The sequence below is a fragment of the Crotalus tigris genome, unplaced genomic scaffold (assembly GCF_016545835.1).
Source record: "Crotalus tigris isolate CLP2741 ecotype Arizona unplaced genomic scaffold, ASM1654583v1 scf7180000018371.15429387391:27106975, whole genome shotgun sequence".
Classification (NCBI taxonomy): Eukaryota; Metazoa; Chordata; class Lepidosauria; order Squamata; family Viperidae; genus Crotalus; species Crotalus tigris.
In genome coordinates this window covers 4544493-4569900 of record NW_024096970.1, presented here as the reverse complement: position 1 = coordinate 4569900, position 25408 = coordinate 4544493, and the positions used below count along the sequence as shown (strand labels likewise).

The window sequence follows — 25408 nt, the reverse complement described above, 5'->3', positions numbered from 1 at the left end:
TGATTGTAAATCAAGGACTACTTGTATGGACTGTTGTCAGAGGCCAGAGTTTCACTTTGAAGCGCTCCAGGTCAAGTGAAATGTTAAAATTAAACAAAAATGTTTTAATATTGCTGTTATAAGCAAGCTGTTTTGTTAATGTCTGTGGGTGCTGACAGAGTGCTGCTAATTGCCAGTCCCTTGGCAATATTGTCTTATTCAGGGCAAGCATTCCTTCCTACACCCAGTTTTGCTCCACCCTTGCCAACATTGCCATCATCACTGTGTTTTCCCACATCTCTAATTAGGAGGGCATTTTGATAATTATCACTTGAATAATCAGGTGTTCTCATTAGATCGCAATATACACTTTATTGTGGTGTTTTTTGGGGGGTTTTTGCCTATCGAAAAGCTGCCTGTCAAAGTGATAATTGGTTATGGAAAAATAGAACGGATCATTAACTGCACTGTACCATCAATTAGTCCATTATAAGAGGATAGAGATTAAGCTGGGTAAGTCCTGTTATATATTTCAAGTGTTAATAAGTCTTATAAAATTCACTTTTTTCTTGCAGAAAAGATGAAAAAGAATATGCACTGAAACAGATTGAAGGCACAGGGATATCCATGTCGGCCTGTAGAGAAATAGCAGTAAGTGAAACCAACAAAAGTATTTAACTCTTTCTACAATTAACAGCATGGAGAGAATCCAACTAGTTTCCATCACGGGAAAGCTGTAGTGCAATGCATCCGGCTTTCTCTGCAGAAAGTCCCATCTGCAATACTTGGCATTTAATTGAGAAATTGCTAGGCTAGTTGGAACAACAATCCAAATTAATATGTAAGGCAGCTTCTTCTGTTTCTATTTCAGCAGAGAAAGGGAAAGAAACTTAGTTTTTCCATTATAAACTGCAATATACATTTCAATGCTGCTCTGGATTAGTTAGGAATGTGCAAAGTGGATGAAGTCAGATTGAAGGTCAAGGAGTATTGCCGAAATCAAGCCCATCCCTTATCAGTCAGTAGAATCTGGCACTTCTAGAGGGAAACTAGCTGAATTTTGCCATGTTAATTTTTAATTGTTCTGCTAAATGTCAATTTTAAAAGTCTCCATAAATTTGAACATACTTGGTTCAAATGCCACATTTGACAACTATGCCTAAATAGCGTGGTATATTTTAAATTCAGATTTAAAAGTTACCATGCATACAATAATTCACATTTAAAAGATACCGAGATACTTAAAAATAATTAGATTAATTTTCTAATCTTTAAATTTTAATAGAAAATATTATTAGTGTCCTAATAGCTGTACTATTAATTCATTATTATTTTTAATTTTTTAGGAGATCTTATTTCTTGGTATATTTCAGAAAAGTGCAATATACAATATTTAACTAAACTAAAGAAATGAAAATAAAATAATGTGGATTTGGTTTAGGTAGTAGTGACTCTAGTTTCCAGAAAACTTACAGGATGCTTTCTATTTATTTAGTAATTGAACAATATAATTAACTTCAATAAACCCCTAATTGATGGAACATGTAAGAGTCTGTTAAATCAATTAGCGATGTAATTTAAATACTGTGCATATTTTTATTGTTTGTGTAATGCTGTCATTACACAACGTTGTAAGTTGATAAATGATATAACGTACATAAAATGTCTGGATTATTCTGAATACAAACTGACATTGTTATTTTGGGATGATGCCTGGAGGTACATTTTATCTATTAAACCAGAATTTTTCTAAATCAAGGATTGACTGCTTACGTGCACTGTTTTATTTGTACCACTTTATTATGTGCGGTTGAATGCATTAACATATAGTGCATTTGAAGGGGTGCAAAATGCTCTGTAACATTAAGTCTGTGACAGATATGTTATATATGTATATAACCTTCTGATACGGCATTTGGTTAGTCTGTTTCATCAGTCCAACAAATAGAATAGACAATAAACCTTGTACATCCTTAAAGAACATTATTGCATCAGCATTTATGACCCTGATTTCATTTCAGCAAAATCTTACTCTGTAGGATTTAACGAAGGATGTGTTAGCCAATCCTAAGATTGGTTAAAAAAAATCTGAAGTGATATACAAATAACTTTTTCTAGGATTTATAGAATTGTAGAGATAGTTGGAGGAACTCTTCCCCATCCAAAATTCTCCATATGTGTTGGGAGTTACAGTCTGGACGATACCAATTTGAAAAACCCATTACTGTATACAGCAAACTATGGGTTGCTGTTTCATGACTGTTTGATTAGGAAATATGGAAATATGTCTATCTTATCCAATCAATCAATCAATTATATATGGCTGCTCACTCATCAATTGATGTCGGCAGCTAACAAATTAAAACATCAAAAAAATTATGTCCAAACTAAAACAAAATTGCAAAGAGATGAATATAGCACTTGAAACAATGATTCACATAACCCAACTAACATGTACTGATGACTCATTTTACAGCCTCGGTGCTTGAGGAAAGAACCAGATCTTTAGAGCCTTTATAAAGGCTAGCAGAGTTAGGACCATCTAAATCTATACTACTTTATAGGGCTATGTGTGGGAACACTGAGGTAGAATATATACATAATTACACATGCTGCTGTCTTCTGAACCATCTGTAGCTTCTGACCTTCAGCCACAGTCCTATGTAGAGTACATTACAAATGCATGAGTGACTTTGAGCAGGGCCTCCTGATCCAGGAACAAGCACAACTGGTGCAGAAGATTTATGCAAAGGCTCTCCTAGCTCCTGGCAAGAGCCATAAATACAAGAGGACCCACAATTTTCAAACCATTTCCAGCCAGGTATTCCAATCCTATTCAGAACTAAAGATGAAGTTCTCCAGTTTCAGGTGATCTCAGCATCCACAGCCATTTGTTCTTGCTAAGATTGAGCTTCACCTATTTCTATTCAGAGTCCCACAATTGAGTATGTATAACTAGGTGCCTTCAGAATGTTGCCATTGGATGACCTGTGACCTCATGTAAATAATAAATAGAGAGAGCATTGAGTCCTACAGCATCTTTACAAGTAAAACCCTAAAACTCGAGCTCCCTGCCCCATAACCAATACTGATTGTAACCAGTAACCAGTCTTGTAGCCAGGACATGTGAGAATACTGTGCTGTGCCTGCCACTCCCAGCCTTCTGAGTCAGTTCAGAAGAATACCAGAAGATACATTGATTTGTTTGAAAGCTATCAAGAGATCAGAAAGGTCCAGGATGGACAGACCATCCCACTTTCATTCCCATTCAGTCATAGTCATCAAGAACAAAGTCATCAACAATTAATGTATACTGAGTATTCTACTGAGGCCTGAAACCTGATGGGAACTCACATAATCCATTTCCTCCAAGGCCGTCTGAAGGTACAGCCTGAGTGCAAAGAAACAAAAGTAGGAGGTTGGACACTGGACAAAATTTGGGAAGCTCCATCACCAGCTCTACTATGGCATCTAGTAGCTGATATAGTAGCATTCTTCCATCAGATCCTAGAGGCCAGCTTCACAAATAAGGTTCACATCCAGTTATCTTTAGAGTAGCCCCTCTGAAAGTCACATTAACCACTCTACCATCACTACTTTAGGATTATAGCTGGTGCCACACTTGATACGTAGATGGGTACATCTCCAAAGGGCCACATATCCCACAGTGTTTATCAGTGTTCTGGTTATACTTGCCAGGTCAGTCCTCTCATCTTTGATCTTGGATGAGAAGAGACTTATTACAGTAGTGGTTCTCAACCTTTTTAATGCCACGACCCCCAACCGGTCATAAGTCGAGGACTACTCAACCAGTCGTAAGTCAAGGACTACTCAACTGGTGCAGCACTGTTTGCAGAGTGGGAGTTTTGGCGGGCTCAGCAGGGCAGAGACAGCCTGGACAATTCCTATTGGCTTTTGAAAGCCAATAGAATTAGACTCTATTCAAGAGAGTATATTCTATTGGCTTTCAAAAGCCAATAGAATAAAAGGGAGTAGCACAGCTAAGGAAAAGGGGGGAAAAATGGCGGAATGCATTGTTTGGCGACCCCCGTGAAATGGTCGTTCGACCCCAAATGGGGTCCCGACCCACAGGTTGAGAACCACTGTATTACAGGCTAACCTACACACCAGTTTAGCATAGTGGTTTAAAATGTTGGCTTAGAAACCCAAAGACTGAATTTTAGGCTTCCCTTAGATATGAAAGCTGGCAGGGTGTCTTTGGACCAGTCACTCTCAGTCAAACACATCTCACAGGATTGTTGATGTGAGGAAAATAGGCATAAGTATTAGGTATGTTACCATCTTGAGTTGACCAAATATATATTTTAAAAGGTTGTCATTAAAAAAAAAAGGTAGTGTTAAGCAGCATCAGCAGCAGCTGGAAGCTAGGATCACCGAAGATCTTCCAGGCTCTAGGGCTCATTTGAGGAAATTGGAAGATGAAATCAATAGTAAACACCAAACATATCTTCCCCATTAGTGGCCTGCTGCTATCTCCTGTCATATTTCCTTTTGCCTACCAACATCAAAATATTCCTCTCTGCCCTCCCTCCCCATTAGACTAAGGTCCCTTCTTGGTTTTCCTTCTTCCAAGACCCTGGGGTCCATCCAGCATCATAATACTATGTCTTAACCAGCTAGCAATCACTGCATATTCTCACGTTTTAAGTTCCCAATCTAATAACTTAGGTGACATTTTTCTTTTCCAATATTGTGCTAAATTTATCCTTGCTGCCTTAAACATGTACCTTCGTGGAGCGTGATATTTTTGATGGAAACCTTTGGAATTATGCCTAGTAAAAAGAATTGTGGTTCAATTTCAGATTTTATTTTTTAATTTCTTTGAATACTGCTGTGTATTTCTTTCCAGTAATTTTTGAGCTCTTCCCATGGTTGTGTGGCAACTTTTTCTTTAAAGGTGTGCATTAATTTTGTCACACAATTTTTATTGTTTCTGCTTCTATGTCATATCTGAGAGTATTTATATATGTGCTCTACTAGATGGTCTTGATAGTGTATGAGCATTTCAAATCCTGCCATTTTTCTTAAAAGCCTTCTCTCATTTTTAAGGTTATTTTTTATTATTCCAGCAATTTGTAAGTACATGAACCATGACATATACTATCCTTTCCCAAGTAGTTCTTGGTATGTCTTTAGTCTTCTTGTGGAGTTTAAATAGACCATACAGTATCTGCATGTGTATTTGAACTTTTACTTATACCTATCCCTGACATGAAAAGCATTTATTTTAAAAGAGAATAGCAGTGAGATTATTGGATGTAATAATATTTTCGTAATGTTCCATACATTTATCAAACTTTGTCTTATAATATGTTTTATGCATGGTTTGAGATAGGTAATTTTAAACGTTCCTTAATTATTGCAGAAATAGTTTTCAAAAATGGAAAATATCTAAATATATTATAGAACAGGGCTTTATCAGTTTTTCAGTCAGTGGCATAGATCATGTGGAAACACATGATTATCAGTGATGTTAACTTCTGATCTGGATAACTTTAATTTCCATATTAAAACTTCATTGCTAACTCACCCTATAACATAAATAAGCTATTTGTATATAATGGACATTACAAACAGTGAACATTATAACGAATAATATTTCCAGTGCACATATGGATTACAAATATATTAATATAAGGTTAATTAAGTGAAGATAATATTGTGGGAATCTATCCACACACTAAGTTCTCATGGGCTGAAGAGTGCATGTTGAATTTCCTGAGTATAAGAGGTTTAGGAGGAAGTCCTGTCTATTCTGCAGATGGCACATGATTTTCTAGTACAGTTCTTGTTGACCCTGAGTTCCTTTTTAATTACCATGGTAGCATATTGGAAAGTTTTCTCCAGGGTGTTATTCCCTGTTGTCATTCGAGCCTTCCTGACTTTGTTGCCACCTTTTTTTTTTATTCTGCTATAATTGAGATCTTGTTTTTGCTTTCATGTTCTTAGAAACACTTGGCCAGGTCCATAATTGTCAGAGCTACAGGAGCAAACTCTTGCTATGAAATGTTGATTGGCTGTGATTAGCTGACTTGGGAGAGGGGCAAGTGATAAATCCTACACCTACTGCTGGTTATTGATGAAACTGATATAAAGGAATTATTCCTTGCCTTTTTATAGTAGTTAATTGACATTCTGGTCTCTTTGAGGTTATTTGTTCATTTTGAAAAATCTTATTTAGCTTGGTAAGGCCTGGCATCTAGCAAGTTCTATCTGACTCAGTACTTGGTCCTCAAAATCTGTTCTTGATTCACCTCATCATTGCATTGACCATAGACATTACACTGCTTACCATGCTTCGATGCACATTCTGGAGGCATCTTCACTCAGCATCAAATGATACAGACTAGCCTGCATTCCTACTTCTACAAGAAATTCTGGATATTGGACTTGTTAGATGATATGCTGACAGGAATTTCATTTTTCTCTTCTGCTTTCATAACAGTAGTAGTAGCCTATTACAATACTTGAAAATTGATTGATTGCACTGTGCTTAATATCACTCACGGGGTTTCCAAATCCATGGAATTTGGTCCATGGAGATGTCTCATTAAGAAGCTCAAATTATTATCAGTAGTCAGGGCTATTTGAGTGTTTCAGAATGGTCAGATCTTGGGTGGACCAGTTTATATTGATCAGCTATACAGAATCGTATAAAAATTCACCCATTTGGGTGAATCTTAGCTACTTGTGGAGGGAATAGGGGGCCTTAAAGGACAGAGCTACAAAGATGAGATAAGAGGAGTTTGAGCCAGGTCAAGAAGCTAACTCGAGTAAGCATCTCAGACAAAACCCTTCCTAGTTCATATAGAAATAAAGTGAAGGTGGGGAAACACCACCAGACTTGCAAGATTCTGTTACTATAACTGCTACAATAAAAGTAGTCATGACAGGTAGGGATTTAATTTCTCAGTCTAGTCTACTTTGTAGGGCTGCCAATACTACAATGAGGAATTGGTTATGTGCCTATTATTATGTTTGTTAAAGTGGTCTTTGAATTCAACTATCTGCCTATTGCTCTCAGTTGGTATCATGCCAGTAATGATTTGTTTATACACTGTTGTGCTTATTCTGGGAACTAAAGAATGACTGGGTGCACTGTCTTAAGACATGTAATAGAAGGAATGGCTTGAGGTCCCATCAAGCTTCCCAAGCTCTGGAAGGTTCCAGGTAATTTCTGCATAAGCAGGATATCATTTATGTGAATTCATTGTCACTTGAAGAATCATAGTTACTGGTCTTTTATTAGAAAAGTGTGTGTGTGTGTGTGTGTGTGTGTGTGTGTGTTTGTACACACATACACACATTTTTACACCTTATTAATTTTTTAATTTAACTATAATAAGGAGTTTGGAGGCTAAGTAAAGAGATCTTTTCATTTGTATCAAATAACTTCTTAAGCTTCAGATGAAAATATAATGAAGATGGAATCCTAAAATAATTTGGGGGGGTGTGTGTATGTGAATGTGTGTATGTATGTATATATGTATGTATGTGTATTCAGATTAGTGTTGATTCCTGATGACTGTGAGGACTAATCAGTGCAATTTTGTTGGCAAGATTTCAGAAGTGGTTTGCCATTGCTTTCTTCCTTAGATGGAGAGAGTGACTGGCCCAATAATATCCAGCTGGCTTCATGCCTAAGACAGGACCAGAATTCTTAGTTTCCTGGTTTTTAATATGTTATCTTAACTACTACACCAAGATGAGTGACTCTTCTGCTCTACTTTTCTTCAAATATTTAAAAACTAGGTTATTTTAACTTTTAGTGAGAATTGTAACATATGCTGAGACTGGTAGAAGTTCTTTATTAAGGTCCCTAACCTGAATTCTGGAAGATAACTAAATAAATAATTTCTGTTTCAGGTAAAATAAAATGAAAGCATAATAACAAGATGCCATTAAGTTGATCAGAGAGTCTTAAGTTTTGCAATTAATGTAACAATTTTTTCCACATTCAAGGAAATGCATTGTAGTGGTTTAACATAAATAACTGTCAAATACCTCAAATAAATTAAAATTGCCTGAGTACTTTACCAATCTGGGAGTTTTGAAATGGGCCTATAGCCTAATAGAAGGCACAGTATAACATAGTATGGTTTCTGGATTCAGTGAGTCCTTTTCCACTAGTGGATAATCTTTGGTCATAAAAAAAATATGGGAAAAGAATTAAAACCTAAGGTTAGTGCTCCTTGGTGTTTGGGAATAGTTATTTGTTTTATTTTATCAAAAAGGGGCAAGTTCACCCTGAAATGCCTTCCTAGATAGGGCATATTCTGTGGTATTTCCCTGTCAGGTAAAATAACTCATCTCTTGTTGACAAAGCCTAACTTCTGGCCATTAACTTTTGTAGAGTATAGTAGAGTTTCAACTAGAGTAGAAAAATGTATGTATGTGAAATGTTGCTTATAATTCTTACTCCCTTAAAGTTTCACCCAAATTCACTATTATTTATTATTATGTGCATCCAAATGCGTAGATTCAATTTAGCAACAAGCAAATATTGATTTTATTTATTTATTTATTTATTAAATGTTTATATCACCCATCTCTCCTATAAGTGTTAATCCAGGAATACATGATGTATTTAATTTTTGGATTAGAAATACATCAGTTGGGGATATGATATATAGCTGCACCATCCATCTATCAGTAGAAGTTGTTAGAAACTTATTTCTAATCTTCCTGAGATTCCATAGAATAAAGGACACAATGCTAATTGTTTCATTTCCTTTATTTTAGTCATAGTATAATCCTTTAAAAAAATCACTTGCGATGCTTTTGTTTAAGAAGAATGCTGTTTAGCAGTGCCAGAATGTTTTCAGAAGTGTAATTATTTATAGAACAATTGCTTTTCAAAATGCTTATTACTTATTATTACAGAATGTGGGTGTTACGTGACATGAACAATTGTAGCCAAAAGAGGCCTCTCTCAGAAACAATACACAGAAAAATAAAAACCAAGTTTTTATTGTATGGTCTGTGAGTTTCAAATCCTAAATATTGTTTGCTACTCTAGGAGTGGATAGCTATTCTTAATCAGTAAGATAATTTGTCTAATTAATACTGATACTCATTGAGATTCTGGCTTGACAGCAAGTCAATAATTAGTAGTTTTACAAAATAGTCTTGTACCTCCAGTAATCTCAAAAACAAAGCTGTTAAAAAGTATATGATTTGGGAATGAATCATTTCTCTCTTCGGACAAATTAGGTTTTTAGAAGCTGCATCTATTACTATTGTAGGTGCATTTTAACTACAGTTTTACAAATCTTACAAGCTGTGTTTTGTATTTCCATCTTCCAGGGGAGAAAGTTAGCAAAGTTGCATCCCAGATTATCCCTTTCCAAGTTCTGATGCTGTTAAAATTGTGCAAAATCATTCTCTTTCTCTGTGTTGTGAAGCTGACTTGGCAAGTGACACAGGCCTTTCCTCCCCAGGCTCTTGTAATATCATCGGGATTTTGCTTCTTAAGAGTTGCCTAGGTGAAATGGATGGAGACTGGCTTGCAGCAGTAAATTTTCTTTTGCACTGTGTTATGTGACTTGGCCAATAGCATATTAAGATTGAAGACAACATGAGATTCTCACAGGCAGATATTGGAGAGGAAGGGTTACAGATTTAAACAAGGCCATGCAGAAAAAGCAATAAGTGATCAATATCATAATCTACTTAATATGCAGACATTTCTGTATTTTAATTTTGTAGATAATGAAAGAAATAAAATAATTGTTATAATTGATATATTCAAAGAGAATCTATCTTTAATCTTTGTTTTTCATTCCTTTTTAATAACCCAGCAAAATCAATAACCCAAAAAGCAAAAAGTATTTACCATTTCTCTGGTTTAAAAATAGATTCAACCTATTAATCAACTACAGATTTATGTCAAATAGATGAAACTCTGAGCTTTTTAATACTTCTATGACAAAAGATTTATTCTCTCTATTGTTTTCCCTTTTATGAGAATCTGCTGCTTCACTGCTGTATTTTTTGTTACTGCAAATTATTCATGAACTTTCTTAGCAATATATTTAAAATTATATTGTAAATTATTTGTATATTCTGTTACAAAGATACTGTCAAAGATTTACATCCAAAGATTATGGAAATACCCGTAATGACATACCTAGTATATAAGATATTAATTTTGCAGTTTGTTTAGCATTTGGTAATTTTAGAAGGTTCATGTATTGAAATGATTCAAAATCCTTTCAGTTCATCAGTGAAAAGGATAATTTTTGTTCAAGGGCTGCACTACAAAATAATGGATCCAATTATTTGTTTTAAATGATAACTTAATAAAAGGAACATCAAGTTATTGAGAAATGACTAGTTTATAAGTAACCTTTTTGAAGTTCACACTTGACTTCTTTTTAAGTACAGAGTACAATGTATTGTAAGACTAATTTACGTTATTTTAATGACATGTATATTTTACCAAATGTTTATAATGTGTTTGTTCTTAATAATCAGTGGAGCAAAAACCAGGGTGTTTATTCAATTGGTTCATTTGGCATTCCAAATATTTAAAGCTTGGTTACAGTTAATATAGTCTGAAACCTGAAACACACATTCTGGAAACAGTTTTACATGTCATGTTGAAATATTACTTCAATTTTCATGCTCATTTCTACTGAAGGGAAGTACAAAATATAAACCAGCACAGGATATTTCTTGAACAATAAAATACTTGAATGATTTATGAAAGTTTTATATATAAAAAAATCTTTGACTTTTCAGTTAAACCTAGATTGACTTACTGTAATAAAATTATATACAGGTAGTTCTTGATTTACAAGCATTTGTTTAGCAAAAGTTTGAAATTACAGCGGCATTGAAAAAAGTGAGTTATGACTCATTTCCATGCTTACGAGCATTGTACCATCCCCATGGTTATGTGGCCAAAATTTGGCTTATATTTGTGACAGTTGCACTATCCCAGAGTAATGTGATGAAGCCAGTTTCATTTAAGAAATGCATGATTCACTTAAAACTACAACAATCCGTTTAACAACTGTGGCAAAAAAGATCATTAAATGGGGCACAACTTACTTAACAACTGTCTTGCTTAATATCTATGGAGATTCTTAGTCATCTAGGTCAGGGCTTTTCAAACTTTTCACCCATTGTACCACTTTTAGGATATGGCAACATCCAAGTACCACCAGTTGCCTAGCAAGGTGTCAAAAACTTGATGACCCAAAACAAAAAAAAAAAAAGGAAAACGAGAAAGTACAGGTAGTCCTCGACTTACAACAGTTCGCTTAGTGACTGTTCGAAGTTACAATGGCACTGAAAAAAGTGCCCCCCAAGCCACAGCCGAGCAAGACGCCTGCCTGCCCAGCGGCACTCTTCCTCCTGTTCGAGGTTTTCATTGTTGTGAGCATTTCTTTTGAGGATTGGCAGGGGAGTGGGGTGGGGGGTGTTTGGTTTTTATTTCCCTGTCTGCTTGGTGGTTGCAGCAGGTTTTGGTCACTTCACATGACCCTGGGACACTGTGACCATCATAAATACGAATCGGTTGCCAAGCATCTGAATGTAAATCACAAGACCCTGGAAATGCTGCAACATTCTAGCTGATCGGCGCTTCTTCTGGGCTCAGCAGAAGCACCAGGATCAGCGCCGAGCTCCAGCTGGAGCCTGGCGCTGATCCTGGCAATTCCGCTGAGCCCTGACAGCCCTGCAGCTCCAGCCATCTCTCGCTCAGGCTTGTGTAGTGCTGCCACTGGTTCAGCTCATTTCCCTCCCCCGCTACCACTTTTCTAGGATGGTCACATACCACCTGCCAGGTGCCAATATACCATAGGTGGTACACGTATCACTGGTTGAAAATCTTTGATCTAGGTCATGGTTGTCTCAAAGGTGCATTTTCAAGAGGCAACTGTGCTTTCTGCATGATGTTTTTTGCCCTGTGTCAACAGTGAAGGGACACAGAACAGAAAACATCCTGCAGAAAGCATAGCTCCACAACTTAGTCCTTTCAGCAGTTCCAAGAAGGCGCCATACCTATTTGCACCACTCAGGTGACCTTGAGGACACAGACAAACCCCAAGTGGCCTCAATGACTCACTAAAAGACTGCAAATGACCAGCTGTCTGCAAGAAATATAAATCTTCCCTTCCCCACCATCCAGTCAGAGCTGAAGACACTTCTTAAATGAGAAGTGAAACTTTTTCAAAGAAAAACAAAGTCCAGTTGCCTCTTGAAAAAAGCACCTTTAGGACAGCTGTCTTGCTTAGCAACAGAAATTTAGGCCCCTTTGTGATCGTAAAGTTGAGATCTGTACTAATCAGATTTGGGATTAATGGCATCCGTTCAGGATAGAAAACAAAGGGCACTTCTGATCATTTTTGCTAGCTAGTACCGACAGCTTCCAAAGGGACATTCAGAGGAAATCAGGAGGCTTAAAACAAAATATACTGGTTCACCAGTGCCTTTTTGTGGTTTGCCTCATAAAACTAGGATGGATGCCAAAATCACATCAAAATGTAATGACAGGGTAATCTGAGATGCAGGGGCAAATATTCCTTGTTTTTGTTTAATATGAAACAAATGCAGGTTTTTTGTTAAAAAATGAAAGCATGTGTGTTAAATAAGGTTTTTTTTTTTTTTTAAAAGAGAAGAATGCTAGCTGTAGTTGCCATCTAGTGTATATTCACTATATCTTTGTTTTGGGAAAGGATGCATGATTCCTGGCAGGCAGAAAGGGGAGTATTCTGATCATAGTGTATAGGTTGTCTGCCTTTGTTGAATCAGAAATTAATGATTTGTATGTATGCTACACTCCTGCAGAAATAGGAGATATTCCAGCTATATATGAATGCTTTGGAGACTTTTCATGTTGCAGTGTTCTGAAATAATTATTATTACAAGTATTCAATATACGTATTTATTTTATCGGTTAGATTTTTATCCCCATAGTGACCCTCTGAAGAAGCTTAGGCTGAAAGAAAATAACTGATTGAAAGTAACTTTTGAATTTTCACATCTGAGGGTGAACTTGAACTTGTGTCACTCTAATCCAACAGCAAGGCATTAATTAATTAATTAATATGCCGCATTCAGGCTATAACCACTATTTCATGTTTCTATCCATTGTTGTTGTTGTTAATTGCGAAGTCGTGTCCGACCCATCGCGACCCCATGGACAACGCTCCTCCAGATCTTCCTGTCCTCCACCATCTTCTGGAGTCCATTTAAGTTCACACCTACTGCTTCAGTGACTCCATCCAGCCATCTCATTCTCTGTCATCCCCTTCTTCTATTGCCCTCAATCTTTCCCAGCATTAGGCCCTTCTCCAGTGAGTCCTTCCTTCTCATTAGGTGGCCAAAGTATTTGAGGTTCAACTTCAGGATCTGGCCTTCTAAAGAGCAGTCGGGGTTGATCTCTTCTAGGACTGGCCGGTTTGAACGCCTTGCAGTCCAAGGGACTCGTAGGAGTCTTCTCCAGCACCATAGTTCAAAGGCCTCAATTCTTTTGCGCTCAGCCTTTCTTATGGTCCAACTTTCACAGCCATACATTGCAACTGGGAAAACCATGGCCTGTACTATACGTACTTTTGTTGGCAGGGTGATGTCTCTGCTTTTTAATATGCTGTCTAGATTTGCCATAGCTTTCCTCCCCAGGAGCAAGCGTCTTTTAATTTCTTGGCTGCAGTCCCCATCTGAGGTGATCTTTGAGCCCAGAAAAATAAAATCTGTCACTACCTCCATTTCTGCCCCATCTATTTGCCAGGAATTGAGAGGGCCGGATGCCATGATTTTGGTTTTCTTAATGTTGAGTTTCAAGCCAACTTTTGCACTCTCCTTCTTCACCCGCATCAAGAGGTTCTTTAGTTCCTCTTCACTTTCTGCCATTAGAGTGGTATCATCTGCATATCTTAGGTTGTTGATATTTCTCCCAGCAATCTTAATTCCAACTTTTGATTCATCTAGCCCTGCCTTTCTCATGATGTGCTCTGCATATAAGTTAAATAGACAGGGCAATAGTATACAGCCTTGCCGGACTTCTTTTCCAATTTTGAACCAATCAGTGGTTCCGTGTCCAGTTCTCACTGTTGCTTCTTGACCCGCATATAGGTTTCTCAAGAGACAATGAGATGGTCTGGTACTCCCATCTCTTTAAGAACTTGCCACAATTTGTTGTGATCCACACAATCAAAGGCTTTTGCATAGTCAATGAAGCAGAAGTAGATGTTTTTCTGGAACTTCCTAGCTTTCTCCATGATCCAGCGTATGTTGCCAATTTGATCTCTAGTTCCTCTGCCTCTTCGAAATCCTGCCTGTACTTCTGGTAGTTCTCGATCCACATACTGCTGGAGTCTAGCTTGTAGGATTTTAAGCATAACTTTACTAGCATGTGAAATGAGTGCAATGGTGCGATAGTTTGAACATTCTTTGGCATTGCCTTTCTTTGGAATTGGAATGTAAACTGACCTTTTCCAATCCTGTGGTCACTGTTGAGTTTTCCAAATTTGCTGGCAAATTGAGTGTAGCACTTTTACTGCATCGTCTTTTAAGATTTTGAATAGCTCAGCTGGAATACTGTCACCTCCACTAGCTTTGTTGTTGCTCAGATTTTCTAAGGCCCATTTCATTTCACATTCTAGGATGTCTGGCTCGAGATCGGTGACCACCCCATCGTGGTTATCTGGGATGTTAAGCTCGTTCTTGTATAGTTCTTCTGTGTAATTTTGCCACCTCTTCTTAATCTCTTCTGCCTCTGTTAGGTCCCTGCCATTTTGGTCCTTTATCATGCCCATCTTTGCATGAAACGTTCCCGTCATATCTCCAATTTTCTTGAAGAGATCTCTGGTCCTCCCTATTCTGTTGTTTTCTTCTATTTCTTTGCACTGTTCATTTAAGAATGCATTCTTATCTCTTATAGCTACTCTCTGGAATTCTGCATTCAATTGGGTGTATCTTTCTCTTTCTCCTTTGCCTTTCGCTTCCCTTCTTTCCTCAGCTATTTGCAAAGCTTCCTCAGACAGACATTTTGCTTTCTTGCAGTTCTTTTTCTTTGGGATGGTTTTAGTTGCTACCTCTTGTACAATGTTGCGAACTTCCATCCATAGTTCTTCAGGCACTCTGTCTATCAGATCTAATTCCTTAAATCTATTTGTCACCTCTACTGTATATTAATCAGGAATATGATTTAGTTCATACCTGAGTGGCCTAGTGCTTTTCCCTACTTTTTTCAATTTAAGCCTAAATTTTGCAACGAGAAGCTCATGATCTGAGCCACAGTCAGCTCCTGGTCTTGTTTTTACTGACTGTAAAGAGCTTCTCCATCTTTGGCTGCAGAGCACATAGTCAATCTGATTTCTATGTTGACCATCAGGTGATGTCCATGTGTATAGCCGTCTCTTGGGTTCTTGGAAAAGAGTGTTTGTTATGACCATCGTATTCTCTTGACAAAATTCTATTAGCCTGTGCCCTGCTTCATTTTGTACTCCAAGGCCAAACTTGCCTGTTATTCCGGTTATCTTTTGGCTTCCTACCTTAGCATTTCAATCCCCCATGATGATAAGGACATCATTTTTTGGTGTTAATTCTATAAGGTGCTGTAGGGCTTCATAGAACCAGTCAATTTCATCCTCTTCAGCACCAGTGGTTAGGGCATAGATTTGGACTATTGTGATATTGAATGGTTTGCCTTGGATTCAAATTGAGATCATTCTCTCATTTTGGGGATTGTATCCTAGTATTGCTTTTCCTATTCTTTTATTGACTATGAAGGCTACTCCATTTCTTCTGAGGGATTCTTGCCCACAGTAGTATACCTGATGGTCCTCTGAGTTAAATTCACCCATTCCTGTCCATTTTAGTTCGCTGATTCCTAAGATGTCGATGTTCTATCCATAGAATACTCAAAAAGGCCAACTCATATAACTCATTCTTCTTCATTGGTATCATATAAATCAGCCTGAACTGGGAGCTATTGAAAAGGCTACCCTGTCTTTTTCCCTAGCCACTTGAATCCCATCATAACTTTGGGTAGAGCGTAGCTCTAACATACATTTAGAAAGGAAATAAGAATGGGAGAATAAGAGCAACAAAGGTTCCATATTTCTCTTATTTCTCTTATTCTCTTATTCCTATAGGTCCGTGGTGGCAAACCTATGGCATGCGTGGCACGCAGAGCCCTCTCTGTGGGCACGCGTGCCGTTTTCCCAGTCCTAGGCCGTCAGCTGGGTTTTATAAAACCTTTTTGCTTTAGGCCTCCGCCACTGTGTGAAAAAAAAAAGGTTCAGTCAATCAATTTCAACTTCTCGCAGGGAAAAAAGGATCTTGCAAAGTTGGAATTGATTGATTGAATTTTTTAGTCCCACCCAGTCTGCCGTTACTACCGCAGCCATGCCCACCCAATTGGCCACACCCACTCAATGGGCCACGCCCACCCAGCACCCGATGATACATAAGTAGATTTTGGGTTGCAGTTTGGGCACTTGGTCTCTAAAAGGTTCGCCATCACTGCTATAGGTAATATAGATAAATTTTGATGGATTTCGGTATGTTGTTCTGTTTAATATTAAGTTTTTGATGGAAGGCTTTTGATAAAAAGAATCAATTCTCACATTTTTCCTGCTGTGACCCTCTCCTTCTGTGTTGCTTTCCCCAAGCCTTGAGATTTATTGGGAAGTGGGATAAAATGTAGATAGTGAGGGATTGTAAACCAAAATTACTAGCTATCCTTCCATCAGTGGGAGCATTTCCTGACTAAAACTGGTCTGGATGTTTCTTTTAGAGGGAGCAAAACTTGCATCCAAATATGCCATGGACTTTTTTTTTTTTAATATCGTTTTCTATTAAATGGAAAAACAAGCTTTCTACTTTGTTCACAGATTATTTCAGAGTTGTTGGAATGAAAAAGAATAATTTTATCGACAACATCTCTTTCACTAATTAAAGCATTTTGTTTATTGGTACTGTGTGGAAAGATTTATGTTATTTGTCTCTTTACTTGCAGCTTTTGAGAGAACTGAAGCACCCTAATGTGATTGCATTACAGAAGGTTTTCCTTTCTCATAGTGATAGAAAGGTGTGGCTGCTGTTTGATTATGCTGAACATGATTTGTGGGTAAGTTCTGAAGTTCCTTTTTTTTTTTTTACCGGAATTATGTTATGTTTTAAAAGAAGTAACTGCAGTCAGAATGGATTTAAAACCTTTGCCCAATCTCACGTGGTATCTTAACCTAGATAGCTACACAAAACGTGTTAGGAAAGAGGAACCAGGGTGAAATCCACGTGTCTGTCTTCTTTATAAGTTGTATTGAAAAATTTCATTATGAGATATAATCAGGTAGTCTCTGAAGATGCAGAAATGTTTTCAGGATTTTAAAAAAAGTAACATAAACTGAAAAACTCCCCATTAGCCTTTCCTGAGAAGTTGAGATTGCTTTGCATTTATTTAAGTAATTAAAATCTTTAGAGGCTTAATTGTGTGCTCTGTGTATGATCTGATTTGGAATTCATATACTGAAAGCCTTACCCTACCTTAAAACCATGACTGGCTACAAAAAAACAAAGAGAAACAGAGGCATTTTGAAGGAGGCCCTAATGCCATTTTGAGATACATAACTATCCACAAGTTACAGCAGTGTGGTATCAGAACTGTTCTCAGTTTCATTTTCCCACAGAATTTAAGAGTGAAAAAAGCTTAACTACCTATGCGTTTTCTGTTCTCCTGGCCAAAGATCGTCATTTTTTTTTAAAAAAAAATATTTTGGAAATCAGATATGTAATTTCCTTCCATAACTTAGTTGTTAAGAGTTGTAGGCCAATTGTATCATTATATCATTGAGCTTGTAGGTTTCCACAGCTATAAAAGAGAACTAATTCATGAAAGATAATATTTTAACCATGCTCAGAGAATAGGCACTGTAAAGATATGTCTGTGTCTAGAACAGGACTAGACAGAGCTACACTTCAGTAATAACTCTCGTTTTACTCAAACCCTGAGGAGTTTTTTTTTGTCTGATGGGGAAGAAATATGTATATAAGTTCAGATTTTAATTACAATGACACCAAGAATGTATTTTTACCCATCAGGACTAAATGAAGTTCACAGTTATTTCACAAAGAAATATACATTTAGTAATTCCTCTTCTCTTTTTTTTTTCATTTGAACTGGTGTACACACTCAAGATTCCAACATGTCACTTGTAAAATTTAAACTTTTGGTGTTAGCCTTTCCCAGGCATCAACCTCTCCCAGCCACTGACATTTCTTTTCCAGTGGATTGTTTGTAGTGGACTTGTAAACTATGTCAGGACTTTTTGCCACAGGAAATGATATTGAGATCTTTATGATAGCAATTATAAATAATTAATTTCTCCTTCTATTTAAAAGATTCCCATGTGATTGGGTTTTCCTGTATTTTTCCTCAGTGGAGCAAATTTCCAGCTGAGGGAGAAACTGACATTGCCTCTCACTCCAATACTTCTGGTCTGCAATCCAGTTTGAGAAACCCAGTGGCTGCTTTTAGGAAGAAACAAAAATGTTAGCCAGCTTTCCCATTTATCTTCCAGTTTGACCTCAGAAAATACTTTAGAATTAAAGGTTTTGAAAGCTCTGCTCTACATGCTGGCAACTGCACTATAACTCAAAGGTGGTCTTGAAGATCATATAAGAAAGAACTCATTCAGATTTCAACTGTAAGCTAGGATTTTATATGTGCAATTAGTATAATGATTTTGAACTATTACGTTTAATATGAAATGAAATATCTGCCTTTTGCAGCATGTTGTGGTAGGTTTCATAGGAAAATATTCCTCTTCTCTTTTTGCCGGATCAGTTCAAGATATGCTTAATGAATATTAAATTAACATGAAAGTTAGATCTGCTAGAGACAAATTACTGTGTTGCTTAAACAGTATGATGAAAACTCATTATGAAACCCGTGAGTAATACTTTACTGTCAAGAAAATTATGTGTATAAACTGTTCCAACCAAAGAGAAACTTGGATGAAAATAATATAAAGTCATGAGACTTCATGCTATTGCATGCGCCATATAATTTTATTGGAGAGTCTTGTTCTTATAGTTTTACTAACTTTGCATCCACTCTGGAAGCTTTCTCCATCAAAGTTAATTACACCAAGAGTAAATGTACACTTCATAGTTCAAAAGTGCCATAGTCTCATTATGAAAAGCTTCATTTGATATGCATAAAACGTTATCTCTGTGTTTTAGTTCTTTGCTTTTAAAAGCAGCTACAGAAGAATGTATGGCCGCTATAATAGGAAGCATGTTTAATAATCCAATGTGCAGTTCTTGCCACCTGAATACTGCATGCTTTGTTTGAAAGAGAACCATCTGACAATAGTTTTGTAGGGGCACTCTTTCTTGTTGATTGTCTGTTGTAAAGTCATAATGCAAAGTGTACATTCTTCCTAATATGCTCCCTAGCTTCCAGTGTCTCGATACGTGCAATACACCATTATCACAAATTCCTAGGCTATATCATTTCATACAAATGGTGCCAATATTTGCATGTGTTTGTACTGTGAATGTTTTTTTTGTTCACTTTCTAGTATTTTTGAAATAAAGCATGCAACTCATTAAAATGTTATATATTTCCCGTCCAATTGTTAGAATAATGACCACTTCACATTTACCTGCATTGTTCAGGGAACTACTTCCTGCATGGTATGTTCCCATGCAATTTTGTTATATAACACAAACCAGATGAACGGGACATATGCTGCTGTTCCTTCCCACCCAAATATTTTTCTCCAGCTTGGCTGCGAAGTAGCCACATGATTGACCCTGCCTATTTGATTCTTGGAATGTTCTATATTAAGGGCTCTCATTTAATGGAGTAAATATAAATTGGTCGTTTCCACAACCTTTCACTTTCTCTAGTGCAACTTTTCTTGTTCTTTTGTTTTTGCACAGGAACAATTAATCATCTCTTGAAACCTAGAAGTCAGCAACATTATTGCTCTCCAAATAGATTTCTCTCTCTCTCTCTTCATCCCCCTCCCTGTCTTTCAATGAAGTGTAGAAAGCAGTCCTACTGGTTTAACATTGAGTAATCATGTACCACTGTGAGCAAGAGATTTTTTTTTTTTAAAAAAAAATAATAATTTGGGGCTAGTGAAGAATTTTAAGCGAAATGAAATATGAAGAAAATGTTGTCCTGGAGATAGCTGCCAGATTTTGAACCCGTGCAATTTTTTTCTTGCTGTACAGAATTGAAAACTATTTAATGTGCTTTTCTAGCATTTGGTGATGGCCCAAATTAATATCCCTCATGGTCTGAATAGCTCCCCCTCTCAATTATCCTAAGCATCTCTCCATATTTCCCCATTGTCTTTTTTGCTCACTCCCAACTTTGTCTCTTTCCATGCTGCCTCTTACACTTGGAACAGCCTCCCAGTCAACGTATGTAAAGCTCTCCTCCTTCAAAAAACAGTGTTGAAATCCACATGCTTAGGAACATATTTCTTTTGTTCACACCATAACATTCTCTGTGTTCTACTAGTTTATATGCTTCATTCTAAAAAAAAATTATAGCATTTAAACTTTATAGGACAGAGGAGATGATAGCCTAGAGGGTTATTCTTTTATACTTGGTACTGAGAGACAGCATGGTATAGCCAGTAAAGGTGTGGAGAGACCCCAGTTTAAATCCTGAACAAGTCATCAGAAGTCATTGATTTGCCTTGGAGCAAACATAATTTCTCATTTCACATTTTTCCTCTTATAGTATACAGATTAAAATGTTAACTAATTTATTGTCAGGGTGAACCTAACCCAGAATTTGCAGGACCAAATTCTGTGTCAAAAGATAATTTCCCTATGTGGCCATTAATATTGATGGGTTGATATTTATCGTTCTCCAGAAAACCCTTTCCTGTATGAGTATTAGGAACTTAAGTAGTTATGTACTGAGAAATCAGTCGGAGCATCTTTGTAGCTTTCACATATTAACTTTGGCATCCCCAGTTTCCCTTCCCAGCTCAGAAGAGAGTTATAATGTTGCAAACACTTTGGGCTGCCTACCACCATTTTGAAATCCTCCCAGATTGGGAACAGGACTAATAACAAAACAGCAAATGCATATTTGGTGGGTGAAAATATTGAATAAAAACATGGCAGTCTTTAATATTTGATAATTGATGTGATACCATTTGTAACATCCATCAATTTTATTATACTGTATTTGTTTTGGGGGCAAGCATTCTCTTTATTTCTTGATATCTATATCAATAATATTTTAAGGAATTGTTTTGTTAGATAAATATTCATTTGTTGAAAGGATGTTGTTATGCATTGACTTTTCCTATTATTATGGTTACATACCAATTTAATTGGAGAAAAAAGCTCGCATTTGTAGTACTGCCATTTGTTTTTCTGTTGATCTGTGTCAACAAGAGAAACAATACTTGTTTTGGCTTTAATTCATTATTAATCCATGGGGCTCTTTTGTGTGTATTGAATTAGCAACTTATGTGATAAGCAATAACTGAAATAATTTTGCTTTTGAACATTCCTTTTTTGGAAGTTATAGGTTGGAGTCCTTCAGATTCCTTTTCCATAAAGACTCTGTATTGTGGATAGCTTGTGCTTCTTCACTTCAGTACTTAAGAATGTTATTCAGTACTTAAAATCTCGATGGGTGTATGAAAGTCATATTATTCCCCTGGGTTTATTTAAGTCTAATGCAAATGTAATTCTGACTTTCTGCTAACCATCATTTGCAAATTAGCCTCAAACTGACATTTTTCTTCTCATTACTCATTCATACTTTCATATACATTTTCCCATCCCTTTCCTTGACAGTTTTAATAAAGTTTTGCATTACATTTGTCATGGATAGTAACAGCTAGTTGTGATGTCCTTGATGTTCTTTCAGCTTGGTTGTTTGCCTACAAATGTTTCGTTACCTAACTAGGTAACACCATCAGTGCAAGTGGGTGCAGGGTTTGATTCTTGTTTATATACATTGCTTGCCCTGCCAGTTTTGGTGGGGATATGGTTTTCTCCTTGATAATTTTTTGATTAGGGTATTGTTTCCTGCTTGCTTGATTGTTTCCCTAGTGTTAATCCTTGTTTATCTGGGTGATGGCTGCTGGAGAAGATGTATTCTGCTTTTTTTTATTATTTTCTTCTCCATTTTTTGTCTCTTTTGAATGGTGAATAAATATGGTGTTCTATATTTCTATATGTCTGTTGATTGCTGAATTGTTTGAATGTCAAGCTTCCAAGAATTCTCTAATGTTTTTGTCTAGGATGCACATAGTTTCCCAGTTGAAATTATGGTTGACTCTATCCACGTGAGATTATGGGATTTTCATTGTATCTTCTGATTGCTAGTTGGTGTTCATTGATACTCTCTGCTAATCTTCTACCTATCTGACCTACATAATGACTAGTTACAGTTTTTACATTCTCTGTTGTAAATGACTTTTTTTTTCTTGTGTTACTTTTGGTTTACCTAGGATGTTTTGGAAAGCTTTGCTTGTTTTGTGTGCTATAATAATGTTGTGTAGTTGTAACAGTGTGTTGGTTTCTGAGATTTTTGATATATGGTTGTGTTATCTTTTTCATAGTTTATGTTGGTTGTGCTTCAGTGGATTGAATGGTCAAGCACTATTTTATAAAGTTGTGTAGATATCCATTTTGTTGGAATATGTTATATAGGTGGTCTGTTTTCTTTGTTTTGGTGTTCTGGATTGTTACAGTGCATTTGTACTTATCTGAGTAATATTTTTATACAGGTCCTCTTGTGGGAGGTTGAGCTGTTCCTTTAGTAATGCAGCACTTGGTTAGTGGGATTGTTTTTTGATATTAGCATTTCCAGTGTGCTACTATTTTCTCTGCCAATGTTGATACAAAATAGGTAGTATGTTGTTTTCTTCTTCCCTTGTGAATTTTATTTCTTTGAATATGTTGATGAATTCATCTGTCTTTTTTAATTGTTTCTTTTTTTTATGAAGAAGGTTCTATACTTTTGGTATATCTGGGAGTGCTATAGTGTCTAGACCAGGGGTAGGCAACCTCAGCTCTTTTATGACTCACGGACTTCAACTCCCAGAATTCCTGAGTCAGCATAGCTGAATTATGCTCTCTGCTATAAGTCCTGAGTGTGATGATCTCATGGGTGTTCCTCAGATTTGTTGGCACATTTGTTCATCAAACTGAAAGTAGATAGTAAGCAAAGGTCTATGATTCTGGCATTTCAATCTTAGTATATTTGGCTAGGTTGGGTGTGTTGTGTAATATTTCTGCCATGGATTTTTTTTCACTATTTCTGGATTTATGGATGTAGAGAATGCTGGGACATTGAATGAAACCATCATTTCATCTTCTATTTTAGGTCTTTGATTCTGAAGGCATTGTAGTGGGAGAGTATGTCCAAGCTCTTTTATAAGGTGTCCAAGCTCTTTTATAAGTTCTTTGGCTGTGAGGTGTCCAAGCTCTTTTATAAGTTCTTTGGCTGTGTTTCATGTTAGGATTCCTGGGAATTATACATTTGGACAAAGAGATATGTTGGGCTTGTATATTTTGGGGCATTCTGCCACACTGCAAGCAAACAACCAAGCTCAGAGAGCACCAGAACTACATCGTTCAACTTTGAGCTACATATATTTTCTTCTATTGGAACCATCTAATCCAACCATCTATTGGCATTTGAAATGAATTGATAGAATCTTATCTGATTCTCATACATACAGGATTAAGTGGTATAGGTTAGTAGCATCTGCACAGATGTAAATCTAAATTTAATTGAGAAATGACCAGTCATTTCATGCTGGAGATAGAATGAAGAATGGGCATTCCGGGGTTTGTTTTCAGTTTGAAAACTTCATTTTGGAAAAAGCTCCAGATATTTCTACACTGGAATTCAGAAGCAAAGGAGAGATATTGTACAGAAGAGTGAAGAGACTGCATCTTATTATCCAATGTTTCCTAACTGAGTTTTTGCACTGAGAAAATTGTTCTACTTTACTACATTATAATGTATGGATCATATTAAAGTTTTCTGTTAGCACTGAAGTGCTGCCAACTTTTTTCCAAATATCTAAAAAAATATGCATTACTGTTTTCATACCCTGGAGAGCCCATTTCTGACCTGAGAAGGGTGCCTTGAGTTTGAAACAGATTTTGAATGCAAGATCAGTCAAAAGCCTAGAAGCCTTCCCAAACTTTCAGACTACAATGAATGGGAATCCTGGAAATTGTCATCTAACATGCCTAGTGGGTATCCACTTGAGAAGATTGAACCAAAGGAAAATTTAGGGATTTAGGGCCCCATGGACTTCATTGCTTCTATTTTCATTTTGCATTAGTTTACTTTCTTATTCCAATTACTGATAAATGTTCAAACAAAAAGTTCCTACTCTGTATTGCTTTACCATCTACCTGTAAGTAAGCAAAGCCAAATAGGCAAATTTGTCATATTTCTGAAATTTGTTCCAGATGCAGTCCATAAAATATTTCAGAACGTTTAAGTCTTTATTTTTATTTTTTTTAAAAAAAGGTGTTGGGGGAATTATACTAAAATGGTTTTAGAACTATAATTTCATGAAAATGTCAGAAACAAAACCTGCTTCAATCCATGTACCTTTAAAGCTGAGGAAACCATGTGATGTTTCACTGTTACATTTTCTTTAATATTAGATATAAAAAGCTCATACTTCCAATTTTTAGATTTCAAAATTAAAAGACTTTCATCTTTCGCAATTATTTTGTGGGGTTTTTTTTTTACATGATGCTTTCATGTTTGTGTTCTTTTTTGTTTCCAGCATATTATCAAGTTTCATCGTGCTTCAAAAGCAAACAAAAAACCCATGCAGCTGCCAAGATCTATGGTCAAATCACTACTTTATCAGATTCTTGATGGAATCCATTATCTCCATGCAAACTGGGTGCTTCACAGAGACTTAGTAAGTGCTGTGACTTTAACTGCCTACAGTTAAATTAAAGCTAGTTATATTAAAGACAGTTATATTTGTATTTCTTGGAAAAGTAGATAAAAATGCAAAATATTAATCTCATGGATTACTACACGTCCTCCTGAAAATTTTACCATAATTACCCAATAGCAAGATGAGCCAGACAGGTAAATGTGCTCATTTCAAAAGGAAGAGAATGCAGAATGTATAGAGAAATCCCATGGAGTTCCAAGCTTGTCACCCTAGGTTTGCCAGCTTCAGCTGAAACCAGTCCTAAAGATTTCCTCCTTCCAGTGTCTGTAAGCAACTGATAGGCAGGCAAGCAGGCAGGCAGGCAGTTAGTTATTGGCCAGAAGCCACACTCCAAAATGGCAGTGCAGAACAGCAAGAATAACAAAAGATACAACAAAACAACAACTTTTAAAAATCTATGTAAAATCAAATACTTCATTTATAAAATTAACTGATCCCCTATTCCACATATTATTATCCCCCAAACA

General features: G+C 36.5%; 1 protein-coding gene across 4 annotated transcripts in view; it reads left to right on the top strand.

Annotated features, from left to right (window-relative positions):
- CDK19 (cyclin dependent kinase 19) overlaps positions 1-25408 on the top strand; it is a 98102-nt gene that overhangs the window by 25953 nt on the left and 46741 nt on the right. For 3 of the 4 annotated variants that reach the window (XM_039351193.1, XM_039351194.1, XM_039351196.1), the window contains 3 exons: positions 555-630; positions 16973-17083; positions 24759-24899. In XM_039351193.1, coding sequence (XP_039207127.1) covers positions 555-630; positions 16973-17083; positions 24759-24899 — 328 coding nt within the window. The remainder of the gene's footprint in view (positions 1-554; positions 631-16972; positions 17084-24758; positions 24900-25408) is intronic. The other variant, XM_039351195.1, reaches the window with a different exon arrangement.